Here is a 24,268-nt window from a genome sequence, read left to right as displayed (position 1 = left end):
TGGGTGGGGAGTGGGAGTGGCCACACACAGCCCCTCATCTGGAAAAAGCGTAAACTTCCCACGAGATCCAGAGAAGCAGGATTTCACCCCGAGACTTTGGGTCAAACCCAGGGAGTTCCCAAGTATGACAACGATATTGTCGTTCTTATTTTTGCATAGTTTGTTGCCATGGTTAGCTTCTTAAGAAAAAAACTGTTCTAGCAGCACTAGCCCACGATAAATCAGTGTGTGCTCAAAGATTTTATTAGGCCTGCATTGAAAAAATACGTAAAGCGACAAAAGCTTTTGGGACCTCAGCTCAACTCCAACGAGACCCTGTTAACATTACTCTTGTAGCAGAGATCAGTTTTCTGGTTTACTGTCTGGCTTCTGGCTTTCATTTTCTGGCCTTCATTTATTTTAGTTGATTTGCATGTAATTTTTTTATTTTTTTTGCACTGTAATTATTATTGGTTTGGGATTTAATTAATTAAATTTTACTGTTTTGTTGTTTCATTCAATTTATTTATGTTATTTCCGTATTAATTCCCACGATCTCTGCGGTTTGTTCTTTACTGCGCATTCCTCTGACTGCAGAGACCTCATTTTACCACACAACAGCAGGTTTGAGCCTTTTTTTTTATTGTAGCTTTATTGATACCATTCCTCACACAAACAACTCACCGCGTTCCTGTTGCGGATGCGCATGCGCGCCGTGCGTAACCAATGTTGTACGTACGTCTGACGGCTGTTGAGGTCGAAGGGAAGGCTTTGGGCCTGGGATTCATGCGAATCTGGAGCGATAAACGGTACCGGAGCCGGAGAGACAACGTATTTGGTGAGCGGGTGAGTTTCCGGAGCGGGGGTCTGGCGTTAGCAGGCCCAATTATTTTCTCCGATGTGTAATTTCTTCCTTACACGGCTGTAGGGCTGCATTACGGGCCTCAGTCGGGTGAGGGTTAATTGGGCTAGGGTTTTCCGGTGTCAGGCTTTGGTTTTGACCGGTGCTGGGAGCTGTCACAGGCCTGAGTGCCCTCTGACGTGGATACAGGATGGTCGGTCCCTGGTTACTGGCTGCACAGGTTATGACCAGGAATTGGCAATTATTGTAGATTTAATTATTGCAATTAATAATTAGTGGTCTGGTTAATGAGGTTCTGATGTGCATAAGCATTTGAGTTTTGAAACCTCTGGGGTTTATTGAGTCTAAGCTGAAATCAGCGCCACGGGATATGACGGCGCTATATAAATCAATAATGATAAATTAAAGAGGCACCCGGGGCAGGTTTCTCTGGCGATAAGAATAGAGCTGATCGTGTATAATTCACCATAGCGAACTGGAGGTCATTTGGCAGACAGACTGTAGTGCATCGGAGCCGAACCGCCCCCCGGCTCTCTGCAGACCGGACCCCTATCATTGGAGGATCCAACTCGCTAATAACAGTAAAAATATTCTATTATCTGCACGTGCTTTTCTCAAACCGATTGTATTTCTTGCATTGTTCCCATGTCATCTTCCTACCCCTTCTCTATAAAATGGAAGCTGTATTTGCTGAGATCTAATGAAAACCATATTTCTGTTTTTCTTGCAGCTGCTTTCATGTGGAATATTGGAAAAAGCCTTATTCAAGATACATTGTGAACTTTAAGCAATGGATCTGCCCAACTACAGCAAACAGCTCTTACAGCAGCTGCACACGTTGTGCAAAGAGCAGCAGTTCAGCGATTGCACGATATATATCGGTACGTTACATTTCCGCGCTCACAAACTTGTCCTGGCTGCCGCCAGTCTGCTGTTTAAGTCCTTGTTGGAAAGTACCGACACCATCTCCATCGATGCATCTGTCGTCACTCCAGAGGAATTTTCCTTGCTTTTGGAAATGATGTACTCAGGGAAACTACCCCCCGGGAAACACAACCTTACAAAAGTCATCTCCGTCGCCGACAGCTTGCAAATGTTTGATGTGGCGGTGAGCTGTAAAAATCTTTTGACGGAAATTATGAGCCACTCGGCGCAGAATCAGAAGTTGAAGGATGTTGTAAGTCAGCCGAAACCTGTCACCAGACCGGAAATCCTTCCGAAACAAGACTCTGGGAATACAATAAATAACATAGCGAATGAAACTCCCCCCGTAGATAAAATTGCAGCATCCGTTAATATGGTTGGACTGCCTATGGTTTCAGCGAAAGCACCAGAGGCTGATAAATGCACAGAAATGGATCCCCCTCCAGGAGAACCAGAGGCAGATGGGACTTCACAGTCTCCAAACGTAACGGATTCTGCACTTTCCACGGAGACCGTTCAATCAATGGATACCGACCAAGCCGTGGTTTCAAAGGCTTCTGAAAACTTGGTTGAATATCCTACAGGCGATAATGTGAACGGCGCTGCAGAATTGGACGCCGCCTCTGTCTTGGAGAAGTCTGATACGGTAGCAGGTGTTCTGGAGGCTGACGGTTCGCCGCGTACGCCTACTGACGGCCAAAAGCAAACAGAGCAAGAAATCCACGAGGATTCTGCTACAAGATCAGAGCGTTCTTGTGATTCCCCGCCAGTGTCCTCCGCACAGGTTGATAGTTTAGAGGAGGATTCTGGGCCAGCAATGAAGAAAAGAAGACTTAATGACACAGGTAAATGAAACATTTGCAATACCAATGTGACCATTTACTGTCCCTTACAGCTCAGGTAAAGAAAAAATGCACATTAAAGGACTCTGGGAGCAACACTAACTCCGTGAGCATGTTAAGACGCATTTTCAAAAAAGCCAAGCGTCTGCCTGTTCTTCACGCTAGCTGGATGCTTAAATCAATGGGCGCTCGGGCAAAGGGGTAAATGCATATGGAGAGATTCTGCAGAACCCTGCTTGCGGTTGCATGGGGTCCCTTGCAAAAATTAAAAGGTACCACGCAGCTGTTATATGCGTTAAACTGCATGTGATGGCTGGAGTATCCCTTTTCTCAAGAAATACAAGATAACGTTTAGTGTGTGACCTGTTCTATTTATTTAGAATTTACATGTTTTCCAAGCCCTCAAGTGCCGTTTTTAAAGTAAATTTTGCTTATCCTTTTGAGTTACGTTCGCTTGTCTAAATTTTGGTTATTCACTTTAGTTTCATTTTTGTTTTAGAGAACGAAAAGGGTTCTGGTGAGTTGGATTTTCTTATCCGTTATGAAAGCATCTTCAGTGAGGCTCTTTCAGACCCACAAAGTGTGTTGGAGAACCTGAAAAAATGTCAGCATATCGAAGAAAAGGAAAAGCAGGTGAGTGACGCAGAGGAGACTAATAAGATGGCCTTTCATTATAAGGTAGTTACTACGGGAAACCAAAACTCTGCTGTGTTTTTAAAAAATAACACAACTTATAACTGTGTTTTATGATTTTTTGCATTTAGTTAACCTGTTTTCTGTTTGAAAGCAGGTGTTTATTTTTCTCTAAAACTGTTTAGTTACTAGGGATCATTAGATCAGTCATGTTTTATGTTTAGAATTGTTTATCCCATGCTGCAATTGTATAGTTTAATAGGGGGCCTGCACTGTACACAAAGGGGGGTCTACAAAAACAGTACAGGGTCCAGCATGGGCTGACAGTAGGATTCAGATGCAGTAATCAATGTTGGGTCAAACTAATATGAGCGATACCTTTTCCTTCGTTTTAGTTAAATGGCAGTGCTTTACTTTGCCTCTGCGTTCTCCCTAGTAGCAGGGCTCAATATTATCAATAATATAAGATGTAATAAAAATCTTTGATTTTTACCAGGAGGAAGCATTGAAATAGTGTCCCTTTTAAACAATTCTGTTCTGGCAAAGACCAGAAATTAGTCAACAAATGAGTTATTCTGGTGATTTATTAATAAACAAATGCTGTAAAAGCCTATTTTTAGTTTCAGGGCACAGATGATGGGGATTTTCTAACTAATCATGTACTCTGCTGGTGTGCAGGTAGTGATGGAGTGCTGCCAGGCGGAAGAAGGGAGGTCTACTTTTGCAAAGCTTCTAGAAAAGGTTAGAGATGGACAGAGTATCATTGTAGATACGGTTCTGGCTCTCCTCAAACTGTGCAGGGACACACATCCTTACGTTGATGAGGCTTTACGAGAGAAGGACCCCAAGGAAATCCAACTTCAGGAGGAGGATTCGTTGGATGCAGGTAAATTAACCGACCAACGGCAAAAGAATGTTTTACTTTTAAACTTTTCTCACTCATGTTGTTAAATAATCTTCTCTTCCTTTCATAGAATCGCCAGCAAAAGATAAGACGTTGTTTGATCTCTTATTGGAACACAAAGAGGAGCTGATCCAGTGTATTACTGAGGTCAGTCCGATTATCGAGTGTCTGGACACAGCTGAAGAAGGATTTCTCACTAACATTGAGAAGCAGGTACTTCTGTGCTTGTTTTATTTTTTTTTTTTTTTTTTTTAACATGGTTCTCCTCATATTCTTCATCTTCTTGTGATGATTTTATCTCTTTAATATGAAATGTGTTAAAACTATTAAACGTATGAATGTTTAAAATATACCTCGCCGGTTACGGAGGACTGTCCCTTTTTTTTAATTCTATATGATCTTGTTTTTTCCTGTTAGGTGATTCTTGATTGCTGTGAAGGTAGATCACATAAAGAAGCTATGGACAGACTTGTGAGGAAAGCATCTGAAACTAAAACACTGAGTCCTGATAGTCTGGTGAAGCTTTTACTAGCAGTGAGAGAGGCTTTTCCAGACCTGCATACATTACTCGAATTATTGGAACCACTGAGCAAGAAATCCTTCTCCAAAGGTATCAGAATATTTTACTTAATGTGGTCCATGTACCACTGTCCTTTTAAAGGGTTGTTGACCCGTACATCTGAATCCATGTATTTTGGAACGTTTTATGCTAAAACTGATCCCAAAACTAATTGAAGGCAGGCCCTGAAAGTGCCTATTGGCCGAATGTTTGATAATAAAATAAAACCAGGCCTGTTGGCTCGCTCTTAAACTCGGTGGCAACAAGAGTTCATAGGGGCATACGTCAAAATCATAGTATTTTTTGAATATTTGGGACTTCTTATTTAATAAAGCAATCCACACTTTTTTGAATTATGTGACTCTCATTTGCTATAATAAATATTATAAATAACACATTCTGGAAATCAAATAATTTTTATTGTCGTAACCCCATACAGCTATGTTGAGTACAGCTGACTACGGACTTGAATTGTTGAGGCAGTACCAGGAAAATTTTTGTGAAGTGGTAACAAATTCAGAAATCGTGCTCAGCGGGATATCTTCAGCTACTAATTTAACTAGTTATGAAAGAGAGGTAAGTGTGATGCCTATTTAAAAGCTATTTAATATATTGGGGTTCCAGGCATAGAACCATGATATGAGGCTGAAAATAACAATAGATGAAACCTTTATGGCTCATCTTTAATGCCATGGGCTAAGGGACTGGACAAGAGGAGACAAATCAATAAGTGTTACCTGATGTATTTCAATGAATCACTTATGTGAGTGTTTTAATTTTTCTTAATTCTTGCCTCCAGTTGTTTTTTTTCTTTATTTTATGGAACGAGGATTTTCTTTTATATCTTTTGTTCATGGCATCGTTGTGATTTGTTTAGCTTCATTTGTGACAATTCACATGAATCCCATTTCAACAAAAAAATCTTTTATCAATTTCCAGGTAATGGAAGATATCGTGAAGAAAAATTCGAATACTCAGATTTTTAGCACTTTGATGTCATTGGTTTTGGAAGAACAGACAATGACCGCGATGGCTGTCTGGCAGCTGCTATTAGCGATGCAAGAGACCAATCTATCTCTGAAGTCGCTCATTGAAGAGATTCGTAAGGAGCCTGGTGCCGAAGCCTTCTTTTACACAAGTAACCATAAATTCAGACACTGCAGACTCTGATTTATCTTGTGGTTCCTATTGTAGGAGGTAATTTATTTGTTATGTTGTTACTTTTGGCAGTAACCAACCGAGAAAATGAAGCAGCCGAAATATTAGTGCGCCATTGTGACCTGATAGTTCAAGCAGTCGGTCAGAATGATATTCTCGGGTCTTTACCCTCAGAAGACACGGCTCTGTCGGATTTGGTGAAAGAGGTAACCAACCGTCCTTTGTGGATTGTATAGTACAAATATGTTGTGCACAGATATAATTTATGCAAATTTTAATTAATTTGACAGAATTTGCACCTGATTTTTTAAAACCTTCCAAAATACTTATCTTAATATTTTAACGACAAAAGGTCCTACCATATTGGTCTTTTCTAATATATGTAAAGTATGTTTTTGAAAGGATCTTGGATTTTTTTTTGTGTTTCCCTACTCTGGGCATTTTGATATTCTGAATCTAGATAAATCTATGTCATTTGAACTTCTTCTTTGATCTTATTCCTTCAGCTGCTAAATCCCCCAGCACACAGTGAAGACAATGAGTTGCATTCAAAGCTAGTTCTAAGCTCTGCATTCCATCAGAATGTCCCCGTCATGAAATTCTGTCATTTGCTCTTCAGTGCCCAGGACTCTGTTCCGGATTTACAACCAATCATAAAAGACCTAGAAGAGCTGGGTGAGTTTCGAGGATCCCTAAAATTATAAAAGCTTCAGTGCTATAAATCGAGTTAATTGGAACCTACTATATCTTGCTTCCTTTTGTACATAAAGCTATGTAGTCACATTAATTGTATATTTCTACACATTGCATTTTATCTGATAGTTTATTCACTTTTTATTAGGTTTGTTCATGAAAGCCACAGAAAATACGCAAACTGTTAGTAAATGGAATGTTACTGATGATAGCCAACTAGTTGTCGCTGAAGAGGTTGAAGAGAGAAATGACGAAGATGCAAAAGATGAGGAAAATGAGATGGCCGAGTCCAAGAAGGACCAAACTGAATCGGCGCAAGATAAAGAATCTGCTCGTGCTTCCAAAAAGAGCTTCATCTGCCAGTTGTGCGACAAGATATTCCTGTTCCGCTGCCGCCTGGAGGTGCACATGAAGCGCTGCCGAATGGCAAAGAAGAACCCTTTACAATGCAAAGACTGCAACGAGGTGCTGAAATCCCGGAAACAGTTGGACCGGCACCGTGAGGAAGTCCACGGTTACTCGGCATCTCGGTCAAGTAAAGGGAAGAGGAAACTGCTGGTTACGTGTGACATTTGCGGCAAAGAGTTTGCTCATCCTTCAGGTACTGTTAACACGGCATTTCTTTAGATTTTAATATCTCAGAAACTACCCATTCACTGACCATTTGTAAGATTGTCTGAGTAATTAAATTAAATCTTGGTCTTGTCTGTGATGATTACCAGATATGGCAGATCTCTGGTCATAGCAGTAGTAGCATTTTGAACACATCCAGGCATAAAGACTTCTGTGGAGCCTGATGCACTTAATCGATGGCACCATGAATTTCTGTCTTCAGGTTTACAGTATCACAAAAGGACAGAGCATTTCGACGAGAAGCCGTTCTCCTGCAATGAATGCGGGGCTAAGTTTGCTGCCAACTCTACGCTGAAGAACCATCAACGTCTTCACACCGGGGAGCGGCCATTTGTCTGCAAGCATTGTCACATGACCTTCACCCAGGCAGCGGCCCTCTCCTACCACACCAAGAAGAAACATTCTGAAGGTATAATCCTGTGATCGCTTTTGGTGCCTACCATTTCATACGCACTTCTTAATGCAATGATGTCCGTATCTGTCCTCAAGGGACTTCGGGGACTATACGCTATCTTGATAAGTAACACTCGCTGTTACAAGTTACATGAATCCTAAATTCTGTTTTGTTGCGGACCCTGAAGTAATTTTGCAGTAAAAATAAGTAAAGCTTTGTCCCGCTACACATTAGATTTCGCGAAGCCTGATCTATTGGAAAGATCCTCCTCTCTTTCATAGATAACGCAGCCATGACCTAAGATTAGGACAAAACATTTTAAGCTGCAAGACATGGTCTTTGGTAGTATTTTCATTGTATGTGTGCTTTAAGTTGAAATGCCTAATTTAGCTTCTTTTTAACTTTTTTTCAGGAAAGATGTATGTGTGTCAGTATTGTGATGCTGTCTTTGCGCAATCGATTGAACTGACGCGGCATGTAAGGACACACACGGGAGACAAGCCATACGTGTGTCGAGAATGTGGAAGAGGTTTTAGCCAAGCGAACGGTCTTTCCATACACTTGCGGACATTCCACAGTAAGTGATACTATTCCTACACCCCCCCCCCAGATTTTTTTCCTTTTAGGTGTTTTAGTGTGTAGGGGTTAAAATCACTGCTAAATGGACAGACATATTGGGTTATGAAACAATATTCACTGTTACAGCAGTAAAGCTTTTTTCTCTCCACAGATATCGAAGATCCGTATGACTGCCAGAAATGCAGAATGAGTTTTCCAACATTGGAAGAGAACCGGCAACATATCCAAGTGGTTCATTCCAAGGAATACCATCCGTGCCCTACGTGCGAAAAGATCTTCAGCGCTCCTTCCCTGCTGGAACGTCACATTGTCACTCATGTGGGAGGAAAACCCTACAACTGTGGAATATGCGACAAGGCATACCAGGTAATGTGCCTGTCCTTGTCATTAACATAGGGCGCTGTGCAAAAGGAGATGGGGGGGGGGGAGTGAGATGTTTTATGTGCACATTGTTTAAACTAAGCTTTTTGTACCTGTGTAAACTACCAACATAGAGATAAAATAGCCTATTGTGCCATAGGTAAATATATATCCCATAATACCTTCTGTACACGCATAGGAAGTGTGCTAGGAAGTGTGACTGGATCTAATCTAATGTGTGCCTGTTATTGAATTATATTCAGTTATAGTAACATGCATCCCCCTGCCTCTCCATAGCAATTGTCCGGCTTGTGGTATCACAACCGCACGCACCACCCTGATTTGTTTGCTGCCCAGAACCATCGAACATCCAAGTTTTCTGTCCAGTGTAATATGTGCGAGCAGTACTTCTCAAACACAGCCATCCTCCAGAAACATGCAAAAATAGAGCACGCCGGTGAGTCTGGACATAGCACATTATCTCAGTATTAAGTAATTTTACCTCGTTTCAAGTGACCGTTTTATAAAACGTATCATGGCGTGATTTCTTGCCATTACCAAATCTTACATTTTATTATTCTCACTAAATAAATGTATTAATGTGAATCAAGAAATGGGGCAGCTGGGGTTTTTTTTTTTCTCCTTTCTCTTAAGCAAAGAAATGAAGTCGCTTTGAAAAATTTTGCATCCTCGGCTCACGTGTTTTTTTTTTTTTTTAGAAGGTAAAGTGTATGAATGTGACAAGTGCAAGCTGACATACCCCACGCCTGCCGCATTGAAAGTGCATGTAAAATGTAAACATTCAGGCAAGTACCGGTCAGACCTTTACTCTGAATGTTACCGTGTCTGACTGTTTCCAGTGTGTCCGGTAATTGCGGGTGTGATTACACGCGTGCTCTTGTGGATCGCTCCAAAGTCACCAGAATGCATAATTTTGCTTTGTTTTATTAGGTTCCCAGCCATTCCAGTGTCTTTACTGCAGCGAGTGTTTTCAGTTCCCCGGTGCCCTGCAGCATCACGTCTCCACTGATCACTTTAACGAGACCGAGAGTACTTTCGGTTGCGAGCTTTGTGGCGAGCTTTTCACCAATCAGTCCCAGCTGGAGAGGCACTATGAAACCGATCATCTCACCGAAACGCACTCCAGCGACGCTCAGGTGGTGCAGGTATTGGTTTTATTTCTATTTCTCTCTCTGATTTCCCTAAAATGACTTTTATTCAAAGCACATTATATACCATAAAATAGCCGTGCACTGGGCAGCAATAAAATCTACAGCTGCATTATACAGGAGCCAGAATAGGAATCATACAATCAAATTCACTACTTCACAGCCTTTTTGCATCTAAATAAAGATGGCTGGTCTGCCGCAGTCTTCACATTTGGTGCAACCGGTTACACGCAGACACAAGTTCTTTCCTGAATGTAAATACATTTACCAACACAGAGCAGGGGATGGAAGGTTGAGCACGGGCACGTGCGACTTGTTTTGAGTTTCTTAAAATGATGTAATGAATGCATTTATACGGTTATGCGGGCTTAGGTTTAATCTTACATTGACAGGGTGATGGATATCAGCCCTTTCCACCAGTGTAGGGAAATAAGGCTGAATGGGCTAGGCACAAGCCAGGACCAAGGGCCAAATAAGACATCAGGAAGAAACTGGGCAGACCAGGCGGATTAAGTAGCTCTGCTGTTAAACTTAGTTTGTATGTTTTCTGTATGTTGGCTCCTAGTGACACTTTTCTTGGGATGTAACTGGCTTTTGGTCACAAGGTGTTTTGTATTCTGAATATTGTGTAACAGCAGCCTCCCAGCACAAGAGGCTTTTACAGTAAGGGAGATTTAAACATGCATGGGATAGACATACGGCTCCTGAATCTAAGACGAGACCAACGACTGATTTAAGGTTTGAGTCTTTCCAGCAGGAAAAACTGCATTTTCTAATTAAAGAAACAAAACCCTGAATATGTGTTAGTATCCATTAGAATAAATATTTATTGAGTCTCCAGTTTAACTGTTCTTTCCTTTTTTGTTCTGTCCTCTAAGGTGATTCAAGATCAGGTAGCATCGACAGAGCAGGTAATTACTTTGGATGAATCTCACCTTGCCGGTTCCCAGGTGATCGTTGCTTTACCGGATTCCCAAACCAACCAAGCCACTACCGAGCTGGTGGCCGTCAGCATGGAAGACTTGTTGGACGGCACAGTTACTCTTATATGTGGAGACTCGACAGTTACTGGCGTAACGCAAAGAACTCAAAGCTAAACCAGTGCGCTTTAAACTCAGTTTTTCCTTCCATTGGAATTCTTTCAGGTTGTAAATTGGGGCAGCTTTTATACCACTTGCAAGTATTTGGAACTTACACCGCCATTTCTATTTTTGACACTCGTTCTACAAACTGACTCTGAATTTGCATTCATTTATTTACAGTCTCGCTAGCCTTTAAATCAGCCTTAAGGATGGCAATGTGTTTTTCCCAATTCATGTTGGCATCACATGCTATGTTTTGACTACTGGCTTGGAATTACATTCTACTACTTTTTTTGTACTTTTTTGTCCTTTTTTTCTTTTTCTTCATGCAGAATTTTAGAAAATAAGCTATTTGTAAAGTATGGCTTATAAAGTGACACTTTACCTTTAACATAAAATGTATTTCTACAGATATCCAAGCCATTATGGCATTTAGAAGCATGATAACCTCATACCACCGACGGCTGAATTTGCAGTAACAGTTAACACCGCGTTTATAACAGGTGTAAGAAAAGACGGGGGCTCCCCTTTCAGTAATTTGTTTTTGGGGAGATTCCAGTACGATATTCGCTGATAAACGTCGGAAAAAAACAAAATTAGTACTGTTGCAAAATCAGTAATGCAAATTTGTTTTCTATGCAGAAACAAAATCGTTTTGTTGAAGGATATTTCAAGTTCTATAGAAAATGTATTTTGAAGGTAACCTTGGTATCGCTTACATTAGCAGCCTCAGTTAAAAATTCACACATGTAATGTTAAGTCACTTATTTTTTTCATATATTAGATAATATAAATGGCTTCTTCCTGTGGAAGAACTCTGCAAAAATATATACATGGTTAAAAATCCAGGTCTTTAGCGGTCGTTAGATTTTGAATTTATAATGTAGTTATTTAAATTAGACATTGTGAGTGAGTCCCGTCATTTATAAAAGAAATCATACATTAAACATGTATGCATTTTTTAAAATCTAACTACATTTTGGCTGGAAACCATTTTTCTATAGAGAGAAAAAAAGGTTTGCTACCTTACCACATTTAAAGTAAATTAATTAAAAAGAAATTCTTATGAACCCACTTATATTCCTTCCTAATAGTTTATTGACCTTGTGATTTCATCTTGAAAATGTGTGGCTTTAGATAAGACAAGCAGGGTGATGCACATGATATATAGTATATCTCTTATATTAGGGGGTATGCATGAATCCAGAAATCAAGAAACCAAAAATATTAAAAATAAATAATAATACACTTGGAAACACACAAACAGAAGCAAAAATGCTACCTGGAAATATTTATACTAACGCTCCTGTAACTTGGCGTCCGTCTGCCCTAACACCCTGTAGGGGGTCAGCGTTGTTGCTCTTCTAATATTGTAATTTAAGTTATTAAAAGTTTATATGAAAACTTATAATGTTTGGGGCTTTTTTCCCCCCTGTTGAATGTACAATAAATGTCCATTAACCCTTTCAGCCTGTGAGCAATATCTAATGCGTCTATCCTGAAAATGGTTTAGCCCCTCCCACTGTACAGCACGTTTCCCATGTTCGTCTGACTGTGATTTTGTTCAACTTTTATTCTTTGTTGCTGAAAATTCCCATATTTTTACCCTGACAGTGCTTTATAATGAAGGACATTAAATTCCCAACAGTTTGAACAGTGACTAGTTAGTGAGGGGAAATGGGTGGGGTTAAATGCACTCCCTCCTACTAGGAGATTAAAAGACAGCCCATGAGGAACAGTAACCCGCTGCCTGGAGCTTCTGGTGCAAATATCGTTTTTGGGCAAACAATTTTGTTTGGGGGGGGGTGAGCAATTTCCTCATGGATTGAAACTCTTATTTCCCAGTAAAGAAGGGAGAATGTGGTAAATCGATGTATAAACTTTACATCCAAATTTTTTTGCAGGCAGTGTAACCCACGCAACAACCAGCCGAGACTTGGCGAAGGGGATTACCCCAGAGAACATCCTTTTAATGCACAGTAAATATACAGTTTAGAACAATATCGTGATGAAGTTCCAAAAACCTAATTCAATAAACAGGGAGGGACATAAACTGACCAATCCGGGTAAAGGGAAGGGAGAACCATATAACCAATAGCAGAACAGATCAAATCAATAAGATTATTACAAATGAGGATGGGACCCCCTTCCACACTTTCCACTTGGTCACGGTGTTAATAAAATGTATCATCAATAGAATGTCACTAAACTGCACCGTTTATATGAAATAAAATCCTTCTTTTGTATGAATTATGGGAACGTTAATCTTGAGGGTTCTTTCATTTTAGGGTTCCTTTAAATACAGAGACCCCAACAATACTTCTTAACCCCCAGCGCTGTATAAAGTAATAATAGCCCCCAGTGCTGTATAAAGTAATGCCAATTGGTGACAAAAACCTGGTTTTCTCTCTATTTGTTCCAGATTTTCCTGCTCAAACACCACACTGAGCTGATGCTTTATGGCAATGCTAATGAAGTCTGTTCTTCCTGAGTCTTTCATTAACAAGTATCTGACTGGGTGATTAATACCAAGTCATTCTATTCTGTCCCACAGGCAGTATGATAAGGAGTCGGGATGTTTAGTAGATCGGGGATCAGATAACAGAGCGAAAATCATACAAATGGCTGATATGCAGCTGCCTGAAAACATTATGGGGCAAAAACTGAAAAAACAAAGCAAAATATTTTCAAAGATTAAAAAAAAAAAATCTGATCCTAATAATAAAAACTGCACTTTGCGGTCTGTACTCAGCTTTGAGTTTACGCGGCGCTCTCATGCATAAGACGTTTCTGTGTTCTTTCTCGTTGTTCTGTGATTATGGGATGTTCCGAAAATGCTTTAATGTTGATTTTTAGAACTAACACTTTTTTTTTTTAAAATAATTTTAAAATTCATATTCAGATTTTGTCCCGATGCAGGCGTTTGCGAATTGAGTTTTTAATTTCTGTATTTCTTAAACCATATATTACGGGGTTCGCCAAAGGTGTAAAGACGGCGTACGTGAGACCCACCGCCTTGTCGTAGTCTAAAGAGTAACTCTTGGTAACTCGTATGTACATAAAAGCGATGCTTCCAAAGAAAAGAATCACCACGATGAGATGAGCCCCGCAAGTGGAAAATGTTTTCTTACGTCCTTCCTTGGACTGAATCCTAAAAATCACTTGGATTATCCTTGAGTAAGACAGGAAGACGAAGAAGGAACTCAGAAGAATGATGAAGGAGCTGACCACGAACTCCACCAGAATATAGAGCGTGGTGTCGGTACAGGCTAACGCGATTAACGGGGGAAAATCACAAAATAGATTTTCGATGATGTTGGGACCGCAGAAAGGTAGACGGGAGATCAGCGCCGTCTCAATCACGGGACTCAGGAATCCGGATACGAAGCAGCCGGCCACCATTTTCCCGTAGACTCTGGTGGTCATGAGGGCCGAGTATCTCAAGGGCTTGCAGATGGCCAGGTAGCGGTCGTACGCCATCGTCGTGAGAAGGTAACACTCGGCGGCCCCGAGGGAGTGCAAGAAGTAGGCCTGCAATAGGCACCCGTTCAACGAAATCTTCGTCTCTTCGTCCAGGAGGTTGGACAGCATCTTGGGGATGGTAACGGCCGTGTAACATATTTCCAGGGCAGAAAAGGCTCCGATGAAGGAGTACATAGGAGCGTGAAGACAGGACTCCTTCCGGATCACAAAGATGATCAGCGCATTGCCGCTTATAATAAATACATAGATGAGAAGGAGCGTCGCGAACAGTACGGTGTTCAAGCGTCGGAGCGACGGAAATCCCAATAAGATGATGTCATGGATTCTGCTGGTGTTCACGGGCGCCATGTCTCCTAAGGGCCTGTAACAGAATAGCGTAGCAGTCAGCGGCACAACAGGTCTGGAGAGGTCTTTTACCTTTTATATGGAATTTAAGTCCTGACGTCTCCATCACAGACTCTCAGGGATTGCCCCGGAGTCTCAGGGTTTTTGCCCCAAGGGGCTAATTCTCGGGGACACACAGGACTGACTCCTTCCTATTCTACCCCCGCTGTGATCCTATAAAGGACTCCTAATGAGTTATTTTGCTGGCGCTGTGTTATGGCCGATATCCCTGCTTTAATGCAGGTGACTCGATTAAGTGTATCCTTAAATAATAACAAGTCGAGGTTTCCATGACGACCGCTATTAGAGCCAATGGGATTCACTACGTAGAATCTTTACAAAAGGCTTCATTTTTCAGGAATTTCAGAGTCTGCTTTAGAAAGTAAGCGGAAAAAAATATCACAACAGCCCAAATTCGGTCATCTCGATGTCATACTCGGCACCGCTCTCTCCTTTACCCCCCACGTTCAGTCGCCCATTAAATCCCGCTGCCTTCTTGGGTTTGTTGTTTCCTCTAACGAGACAGTAAAATACTAATTCCTCCCCATATGATCTCCCGTCTCAATGATTGCAACAACTCGGTGCTGACCGACCTCCCTCTCTGCCCCCTTTCTTCGCTCCGATCCATCCCGACCAACACCGCAGACTAATCTCCTACCCCATGATCCTTCATCTGCCGCCCCGTTGTGCCGGACCTTGACTTCCGAGCTCTTACCCTCTCTTTCTCCCGTTCTGTGTCTATTCTCTGCTTCAAACAATCACTCTAAACTATAAGTTTTTATCAATCCTTTTATCAATCATCTGCATTCTGGAAACAAAGCATCCCCCCCCCCGAGAGCTCCGAGCCGCTGACTTCTACCCAACGAAATCATCCTCACCCAAAACCCCCGTCTGTCTAAAGAAAAGACCGTTTGTAGAGCACCCAGGGAGTTATTTGTGCCGTTAGGGGGAAGCTTCAGCAATTCAAACTTTGTTTTCATATTGAAATTAAAAAAATATACATATTTGATGAGAATCGCGCCCGCGGAACTTTCAAAACCTCCCTGAAATCCCACCGTTTTCGAGAAGCCTCCAACCTTTCCTCCTAACACTCTCAGCCGTCATCTGAATGACCAACAACCTCTACAGATCATCCGGACCGATCAACTCATCCCCATCCACCCGTCCTCTCCTACTGTCTCACCTCCCCCTCAACCACCGTATAGATTGTAAGCTCCCGGGATCAGCGCCCTCTTCTCCTTTTGTACCAGTCGGTTCTTGTGTGTGATTTTAAATCATCCCGCTGTTTGCAGCATCGCTACTGAACCTGCTGGCGCTATATAAATAAATGTAATGTAATTTAATGCAGAATCTGCCACCTCGCGCCGCTCATTGCGCTGAAGATTTAACCCTTAATATTTTTTTACAAATAATAATAATTGTGTATTTCAGCCCAACAAGTGCTTGTCTCAATGCGAAGCAATGCGACATTAACCCTTAGCGTGCTTTCCATGCTTTCTGTGTTTAACACAAAGCATTTAGCGCTAGCGGTCACTAATTAAAAAGTCCATCGTTAGACTTGTGCTAATTAATAAAAAAAAACCTTAATTCCAATAATTTCATTCTGTCTGCAGAACTGCATTAGAACCGGTGGGTTTATCAAAGGGATTTTAGAAAGCCGCTGGTCCGGTGATTCTATTACAGACATTAGAAAAAAGTTGTCATTTTTATTATTAATATTATAATTTTCGTGTAAAGATTGAGATGATTATGAAATAAAAATCCCTACCTCCTCGTTTCATCCCTTTTAAGACCACCGATGTCAGCTACGGTTTAAATACCTTCCAGCGAGTCGGGAATTTGTTCCCCCGATGGAAAAGGATAATGGCTGGAAAGATTGTAATTGACACAACGTGTGCAGCTGGCAACACAACACAGACCTCGGGGGTTAAAATAATGATTACAAACTGTTAATTGGAATGTGTGTGAATGCCACCTGGTTTTGGTTAATTAATCTTAACCAAGTTAACGTTCTCATATTGTTACTTACTAAATACCCCAAGCATTCCTCCCAAGGGTCCCTGGTCAAATTGGGACCCAAATCCTTGATGCCTCTCTTAACTCCTCGGATGCTTTTCTTTCCTCCCCTTATGCCCTCTTTCCTCCCCTGTTGCCCCTCTTTTCTCCTCTGATGCCCCTCTTTCCTCCCTTTATGCCTTCCTTCCTCCTCTGATGCCCCCTCTTTCATCCCTTTATGCCTTCTTTCCTCCTCTGTTGCCCCTCTTTCCTCCTTTGTTGCCCCTCTTTCCTTCCCTTATGCCCTCTTTCCTCCCCTGATGCCCTCTTTCCTCCTCTGATGCACCTCTTTCCTCCCCTTATGCCCTCTTTCCTCCCCTGTTGCCCCTCTTTCCTCCTCTGATGCCCCTCTTTCCTCCCCCTCCCCTCCTTTATTCTAGGAAAGTCACAAAAATGATTATTTATGAACAAAAAGGTGTGAATAATATTAATTTTTATTCTTAATGTCTTAATCTCATTAACAGTTATGAACAGGGCAAAGAAAAGGCACATTGACATTTTTTATAAAGCCCCTTCCAACAACCCCCCGTAAATCAAAAGTGTTTTCCACCCAACCTTTACAATAATATCGTGAAATACGTATAGAATGGTTCTTTTTAGCAGAGATAAAAACTCCAAGTCCTTCAAAAAGTATCATTTTATGAAATTCCATATATATATATATATATATTTATCTAACAATAATTGACAATAATTTAACATTTCTTAGTAAACTTTATTTTTTTAACATACTTTTTATATATTCTTAATTCCAGGGATTATTCTAGGTTGTGTTATTAATTATACATTTGATTTGCTCTGTATTTACATTATCTGTTTCTCAGTGATAATAAGAGCTTTTGTGACATAGTTTCCGTTGAAAAGCCACCCTTATCTCCTTGTTCCGTAGACTGTAAATGATGGGGTTGAATATGGGAGTGAGCACCGAGTAAATAACTGCCAAGACGCGGTCATAGTACAAGGAATAACTTTTGGTGAGCCTCACGTACATGAAAATGATACAGGTGAAGAACACGAGCACCACGCTGATATGAGACACGCATGTGGAGAAGGCCTTCAAACGCCATTTAGTTCCGTTGATTTTCATGACCGTGATGATAATCTTAATATACGAGATCATAATAAAGGAGAAGGTCACCAAAATGATAAAGCTGTTGATGGCGAAGTCTACGATGACGTTGACCGAGGTGTCGGTACAAGCCAGACTCAGAAGCGGTGGGAAGTCACAGAATATATGCTGGATCTCATTACTGCCACAGAACGGGAGCCTGGATATTAAAATCACTTCGGAGAGGGGGCAAAAGAACCCAATGGCGAAGCAGGAGGACACAAGCCGCAGGGTGACTCTACCCGTCATGATGGAGGAATAGCGTAGAGGGTGGCAGATTGCCAAGTATCTGTCGTAAGCCATGACTGTGAGTAAGTAGCACTCGCTTGCCCCAAGCGAGTGGAAGAAGTAGGTCTGAAGAAGACAACCTTTAAACGATATACTTTTCCTTGGCGCCAGTAGGTTGATGAGCATCTTTGGGATGGTGACGGCCGTATACCAAAGCTCCAGAAAGGACAAAACACTGATGAAGAAGTACATGGGAGTGTGAAGCTGCGAGTCCAGCCGGATGGTCACAAATACGACGACGTTTCCGAGTATGGTGAGAAGGTAGACGAGAAGGAGGCAAGCAAACAGGTACGGACCATACCTGTAAAGAGTCGGGAAGCCCACAAGGATGAACTCGGTCACCACGGTTACATTCAGAGAGTTCATGCTTTGAGCTGTAAGGAAATTATGTCAAATTATCAAATTTTTTTATTTTTTGCAACTTTTATAAACAAAAAAAAACACATAAATATATCTTTTACAGATGCTGTGAACGAGATACATTGTGACAGAAGAAAAAAAAACACTGGCTTGTCAAATCTGCCCTTTTTTGGCCGTGTTTTACTTCTTTAGGAGACCATCAAGCGTTCTTGAATTCCCAAAGCTTCCATCATGCTCATCCAAAAGTTGGGACACCAGAGGTTAGACAGGACTTCTGAACATTTCAGTTGTGTATTTTGGTTCTTGTATTTGGTTTACAAAACTCTAATTTTGCACAGTGAAATAACACAGACTACTCCATCGACATTAGACGTAACGTCTCCCAGCAGATATGGTAATAACACGCATGGGATAGACATACGGCTCCTCAATCTAAGACGAGACCAACGACTGATTAAGGTTTGAGTCTTTATAGCAGGAGAAACGGGCGACTAGACGGGGGCCGGATGGGGCCGATCTGCCGGCAGATTCTATGTTTTGGGGTCTGGTGTGCCAAAGATGAGTCCAGTTTGGCTCCTAAGCAGGTCACACTCATCCTAACAGAGCTCATCGGACTCTACGACCAGCTCACCCACCGCCAGAATTCTCTAACAGGTTTACTGGAATTTATCACAAAAATACCCTGATCCTCTGGAAAAGGTCCAACAATTTATGCAAAAGTTTACTTGCTTTGTTCTTAATTAATCCAATACAAATTACAAGCTGGTATTCGTCAAACTGAAGAGGCCAAATATTATAAATATTTTATTGCGGAAAAATATTACCTATTACCTAATTTGTAATTGGCCGTTAGATTAGCTCTGTGGTTACCGTGTATTATATTATATTATATATTATATATATATTATATATTATATTATAATATTACCGGTATTATGTTATATTGTATTATATATTATATACATATATATATATTATATATTATATTATAATATTACCGGTATTATGTTATATTGTATTATATATTATATTATATATATATATATATATATTATATATTATATCATAATATTACCGGTATTATGTTATATGTTATTATATATGTTATAAACAATACCCTTCCTTAATGCTAAAACACCCATGGCCGACAGGTTCATTATCCCAACGCCTCAGTCCATTGGCTGACGTTCGTAACAAACTGGTGGTCACTACCCTAACAGCCATAAAGTGAGACCATCGATATGGTTGATTATTTCATGTTCTAAACTCAAATATAAACAAATCAGAAAAAAGGAGCCTGAGCCTTTTTTTCTTGGTATTTCATTGTATGATTTTTGTTTAATTGTTATAATTATTTTATTAATATATTTGCATATTTGTATTGGTATTTTGATTATTCAATTTGAAAAACGAAACGAAAACTTTTTAAAGTTTAGTTAAAAAAATGATCTTAATGTAACAATAATTTTATATTTCGCTTTGCTCGGGGCTACTGTATGCAATACTAATATTAATCGGTCTGTCTGTCTATTACGGTCGGTGCAGTACGGTATTAAGTGATTTTGCAAAATTTTACTAAATATTATTGATTTTACATGCCTGGAGAGTGAAAGAAAAAAAAAACACTGATTTTATTTCTAATTTGTATTACACATTATTGTTTGCTTTTGTACAATTCTTTTAATGTATTTCTAATTCTTATCTATATTATAAACGTTATCAATTTTTTTAATTAATTCAATGGCTGAAGTTAAAATATTCATTTTATTTATTAGGAATTTTATTACAAATTGTTGTTTTTTTTTTGTTTTTTACAATTCCTCTAAACTATACATCATTCTTATTTCTATTATAAAGGCAGTTTTTTTTATATTTCCATAAATATGACATGGATCTATAATAACTGCTCTGTCCTTCCTATTCTATCTTTGGTGAAAATATTGATTTTATATTAATTTATTAATTAATTAACTGAAAATAAACAGAAATCTTTTTTTTCCCATGGAATTTACACCAACTGATTTACAGGCAGTAAAGGAAATCTACTGTTCATTTGCAAAATTGTAAGTTGTATTTGAAAATATTGATTTCCACTAAATAACTACAGTGTTTCGACTTTAAACAAAAATCCTTAGTATTTTTACGTTTTCCCTAATGGAAAATAATATTTTTGTCACCTGTATCCATATTCGTTCATTCACGTATCCTGAAATAGTCTGTTTTAACGAATTAGGATTTAGAATGATCTTAATAAAGTGAATATTTTAGTAAAAAAATCCAAATATTGAAATCTTTTATTAAGTCAAAATGCATTATAATGCTCTTGTAAATTTTTTTTATAGCTAAGTTAAAATTCGGTAGTATTTTAGTCACCTGCATCCATATTCATTCATTCAAATTGCTGACATAACCTGCAATAGTCTGTTTTAATTAATTAGAATTTATAATGATCTAATAAAGTAGATATTTAAAAAAAAAAATCAAATATTTAAATATTTATGTCAAAATGCATTAAACAAATATTTTCAATTTATGTTGCAAAAAAACTAATAAAATTATTAAAAAAATTAAATAAAAAATATTTTAAAAAGGACGGGTAGAAAACGGCAGGAACTTGGCAGGATTCCCTCACAGGTCATCCAGACCAATCTTGTTCGTTGAACTAAACTTACCTTGAAAATTTATGGAGGGTCTTGAATATTTTTCTTTGCTAAGGGCAATCTTTTGAATCAGATTTAATGCAGATCGTAACGTATATGAAATACATCTGGAGTCCCACATGCGCCGGGTCTTTATGGAGTCGGGTATATATATCAGTGAGGTTAGCAACCCCCACCGTCACATGGGACACACCAACCTCCATTGGTCTAATCAGCGAAAAATAATAATTATAATATCTGAGTTATTTTTTTACTTATTTTTTTTGCGATGGAGACAAAGGCTTTTAGGACCATCCAATTAGCCGGGTGACACTTGGGTGGCCGAGCGTCTAGGGATGAAAACGCTTTGTCGAGGTTATTAATGTTTCTTGTTGGCGCAACATGGAGAAAAGGAAGCCCCAAGCAAAAATAACCTTGGGATTATTTATAGAAGGTTTTTAATCCTAAAACCAAGACTGCCTGCATCATATGCAAAGTATTTCCATGTTAGTTATTCATTAATGTTCGTTTTGGAAGTATGAATGTGATTGACTAAATGCACAATAACGGACGATCGTAGTTGACGTGGGTTATATGATGATAATAAGTGAAGATGGTTGATTAGAGGGTCATTTATGGGGGGGGGGAAGTGGCATTTGGGTCATCAAAGACACATCTCCAAACTCCAAACCATAAGTCTGGGCTGTCACAGTCTCTTCGAGCCCTGGCCGTCACAATCTCTACAGCCGTCCATCCTGGCTCTGTTACCCCAAGACGAGAGGACCCGCCGTGATCCGGCATCGGACCGTAATAGCTTTTCTCTCAATCAGTCCATCATGTAGACGGAAAGTCTCGTTTTCTCTGAAGGTACATGTATAGGACATGAAACAATATATGGTGTTTCGGGTTTAAAAATATCCATATCAGTGAAATTCAACCAGTCCAAGATATAACGGATGACTTAACCAGATGAAGGCAACCCCTGCACCCGTTTTCCAACTATAGCCAACCCCGTCTACCAAAAGTGGCGACGCTCTTATAGTTAGCAAGATTGGTTGGACGGTACAACCACACCTGGAAACCTTTAGGCTCCGGCTACCCGGATCCCCCCCTCGCGGGATGTGGCCAGGACTTCCCGGTGACGTCAGTGGGCGTTCCCGCCAATGTCACTGCTAAATTTCCTGTGACATCATTTCCTAGAATCCTTTTCTTACATGGGTGATACAAGCAATATGGACGGACCGGCTACGAGTTGTTTGGACTCCCAGACAAGCTTACGGCTTCGGGACTTTCGTTTCTGGTTTTCAGTTGTCCTGGAAATAGATGGTTTTACCTCAAACGCTTAGCCTTTCCACTTACTCTCCTTAGAAGGCTGCCAATGTCCACTCAAAACGCAAAAAATGATTTATTAGGCAGGAATAATCATGCAAATCCTGAGAACAGGAAGTTAAGATGGCGGCCCCCATGGTCTACACACAGGGTGCGTTTCAAACAGAATATATTGGTTATTTTAACCTGTAGACATCATAACAAAGGTTTATCCGGAATCTAGCATGGAAATAAACCGGTGTTTAGGAAGATGAATTTCAAATCATAACTTTTTGTTCATTCACATATTTCTCAGCTATTTAGGAAAAACATGGCGTTTTTAGTCTGAAAATATCACCCGAAGTAAATAGAAAATGGGCTGGTTTAAGTATTTGGTTTTGTGATGATTCTACCGCTTACCACGATACTGTACAAGCGCGTCGAGGTTTATAATAAAAACCTAAATCAAGGAGTCCTTCGGTCATAGAAAATTGTTTAATAAATCAAGAAAACAAAAAAATAAAAAGACACATAAGGCAACGTGGGTTACAATGATTTATATAGCAGATGCCTTCATATTATCCTTAAGAAAATGAAGTCTTAATAGAAAAAGATGTAAAGTTACATAAGATTTTGGGAGAGGTCTCATGCCACGTGAAGAAGAGACCTCCGAGGTCCCGGAAGCTTATGTAACTTTACATCTTTTTCTACGTCGTCCCAATAAAAGGTATTAATTCCAGCTAAAGACTCCAATTAAGAAACTATTGTAAGAAAATAGGCAAGAAATATTACACCATTTTGATTAAATGAAACCTAAATTCTCCAGACATCTGATTGTTTGTGATTGGGGTTGTTTTAATGAGCCTTATCCTCTTCGGGAATGATGTTTGTTTCACATTGTCTTTTAATCACCAAGCCGAATCTCCCCGGATAAGTAAACGCTAATCAGTTATTTCCTTTGCAGACAATTAAACCTTCGGAGAGCGGAGAGGGAAGAGCGGAGCCGAGGGAGAAGCCTCTCAAACCACCGGTGGCTTCAACTAAACCCTGAATGAAACTCTGGGTGCGTTCAAAAAAAAGTTTTCCATATGTTCAGTGGTTTATATAGTTATATGACAAAACAGGAATAATCAAATTCCACATTCTAATGGAAAAAAACATTATCCACCCCAAAGGGCGGTATATTTAACCTTAAATAAATTACGATCACGAGGACAGAATGCGAGTCAAAATCCTCTGGATACTTATCAATTTAATTCAACAAAAATAAAGCCAAAATGGAGAAGCTGTGTGTGAAGACTAAGTACACCTTATGATTTAATAGCCCTCGGCAATTTAACCTTCTACATGGCAGCTCAGTGTGAAAGCGTTTGCTATCAGAGGTAACATTCTATTGGTTTCCTCGGTGGTTGCACCACTTTTACCAATTCATCCCAGAATAGCCTTTATCCTTTACGCACAATGTATTTGTTAGTACTCCAGATACAAAAGGTTGCTTTGCTATATAAATTTTAACACCTTGTATGTTTGGTCACACTTGTCACACTTTTACAAGGACTCATCATGTGACCAAAGTGATTCTAACACCCTGAATATCTTCTTTAAATTTAAAAAGTAAGGCAGGTGTCCTCCGTGCGGAGCTGGAGTGGTTTTTTCTTTAGGAAAACATCAGAAATAGTTTTAATGGTACCATCCCTTATCGTCCTGCCAACAACGTTTTATATTATATTTGTGAACCTTGCGACTTTATTCACCAAGTCATTTGCAAGGGCATGCAAGGGCATACAAATTTTGCATGTTCCAGGCGAGGGAATGCTACTGCATGAAATGAGAACTCTCATGTCCTCGTCTGAAACGCACAAAATTATCCCC

The 24,268-nt window shown here is 39.9% G+C and overlaps 3 protein-coding genes across 3 annotated transcripts; 1 reads left to right on the top strand and 2 right to left on the bottom strand.

The window, feature by feature from the left end:
• The first annotated feature begins 726 nt into the window (after window positions 1–726).
• ZBTB40 (zinc finger and BTB domain containing 40) lies at window positions 727–11,067 on the top strand. Its single transcript, XM_053452024.1, has 18 exons — window positions 727–825; window positions 1,572–2,610; window positions 3,107–3,240; window positions 3,919–4,126; window positions 4,215–4,357; window positions 4,562–4,754; window positions 5,143–5,279; window positions 5,643–5,841; window positions 5,934–6,067; window positions 6,368–6,536; window positions 6,703–7,155; window positions 7,390–7,596; window positions 7,994–8,158; window positions 8,312–8,526; window positions 8,818–8,977; window positions 9,240–9,326; window positions 9,472–9,686; window positions 10,568–11,067. Exons 2-18 carry the CDS (start codon window positions 1,632–1,634, stop codon window positions 10,784–10,786), a joined length of 4,017 nt encoding a protein of 1,338 aa, XP_053307999.1. The 5' UTR covers window positions 727–825; window positions 1,572–1,631; the 3' UTR covers window positions 10,787–11,067.
• Window positions 11,068–13,542: 2,475 nt separating this feature from the next.
• Window positions 13,543–14,602, bottom strand: LOC128470505 (olfactory receptor 6N2-like). Its single transcript, XM_053452399.1, has one exon. It carries the CDS (start codon window positions 14,600–14,602, stop codon window positions 13,670–13,672), a length of 933 nt encoding a protein of 310 aa, XP_053308374.1. The 3' UTR covers window positions 13,543–13,669.
• A 2,911-nt stretch (window positions 14,603–17,513) lies between these two features.
• Window positions 17,514–18,455, bottom strand: LOC128470504 (olfactory receptor 6N2-like). The gene has a single exon (XM_053452398.1). The coding sequence runs from the start codon at window positions 18,453–18,455 to the stop codon at window positions 17,514–17,516; it is 942 nt and encodes a 313-aa protein (XP_053308373.1).
• Between the last annotated feature and the right edge of the window lie 5,813 nt (window positions 18,456–24,268).

Source organism: Spea bombifrons, chromosome 12, assembly GCF_027358695.1.
Source record: "Spea bombifrons isolate aSpeBom1 chromosome 12, aSpeBom1.2.pri, whole genome shotgun sequence".
In the NCBI taxonomy this organism is placed as follows: Eukaryota; Metazoa; Chordata; class Amphibia; order Anura; family Pelobatidae; genus Spea; species Spea bombifrons.
This window is presented reverse-complemented; position numbering and strand designations above follow the sequence as displayed.

What these genes read in the sequence shown, in the direction of transcription:
- LOC128470505 (XM_053452399.1), bottom strand. Translation starts at nt 14,602, where the DNA reads ATGGCGCCCGTGAACACCAGCAGAATCCATGACATCATCTTATTGGGA.
- LOC128470504 (XM_053452398.1), bottom strand. Translation starts at nt 18,455, where the DNA reads ATGAACTCTCTGAATGTAACCGTGGTGACCGAGTTCATCCTTGTGGGC.
- ZBTB40 (XM_053452024.1), top strand. Translation starts at nt 1,632, where the DNA reads ATGGATCTGCCCAACTACAGCAAACAGCTCTTACAGCAGCTGCACACG. An exon ending in AAGAAGACTTAATGACACAG is followed by an intron (nt 2,611 to 3,106) that starts GTAAATGAAACA and finishes TTTTTGTTTTAG; the next exon opens with AGAACGAAAAGGGTTCTGGT. An exon ending in CGAAGCCTTCTTTTACACAA is followed by an intron (nt 5,842 to 5,933) that starts GTAACCATAAAT and finishes TACTTTTGGCAG; the next exon opens with TAACCAACCGAGAAAATGAA.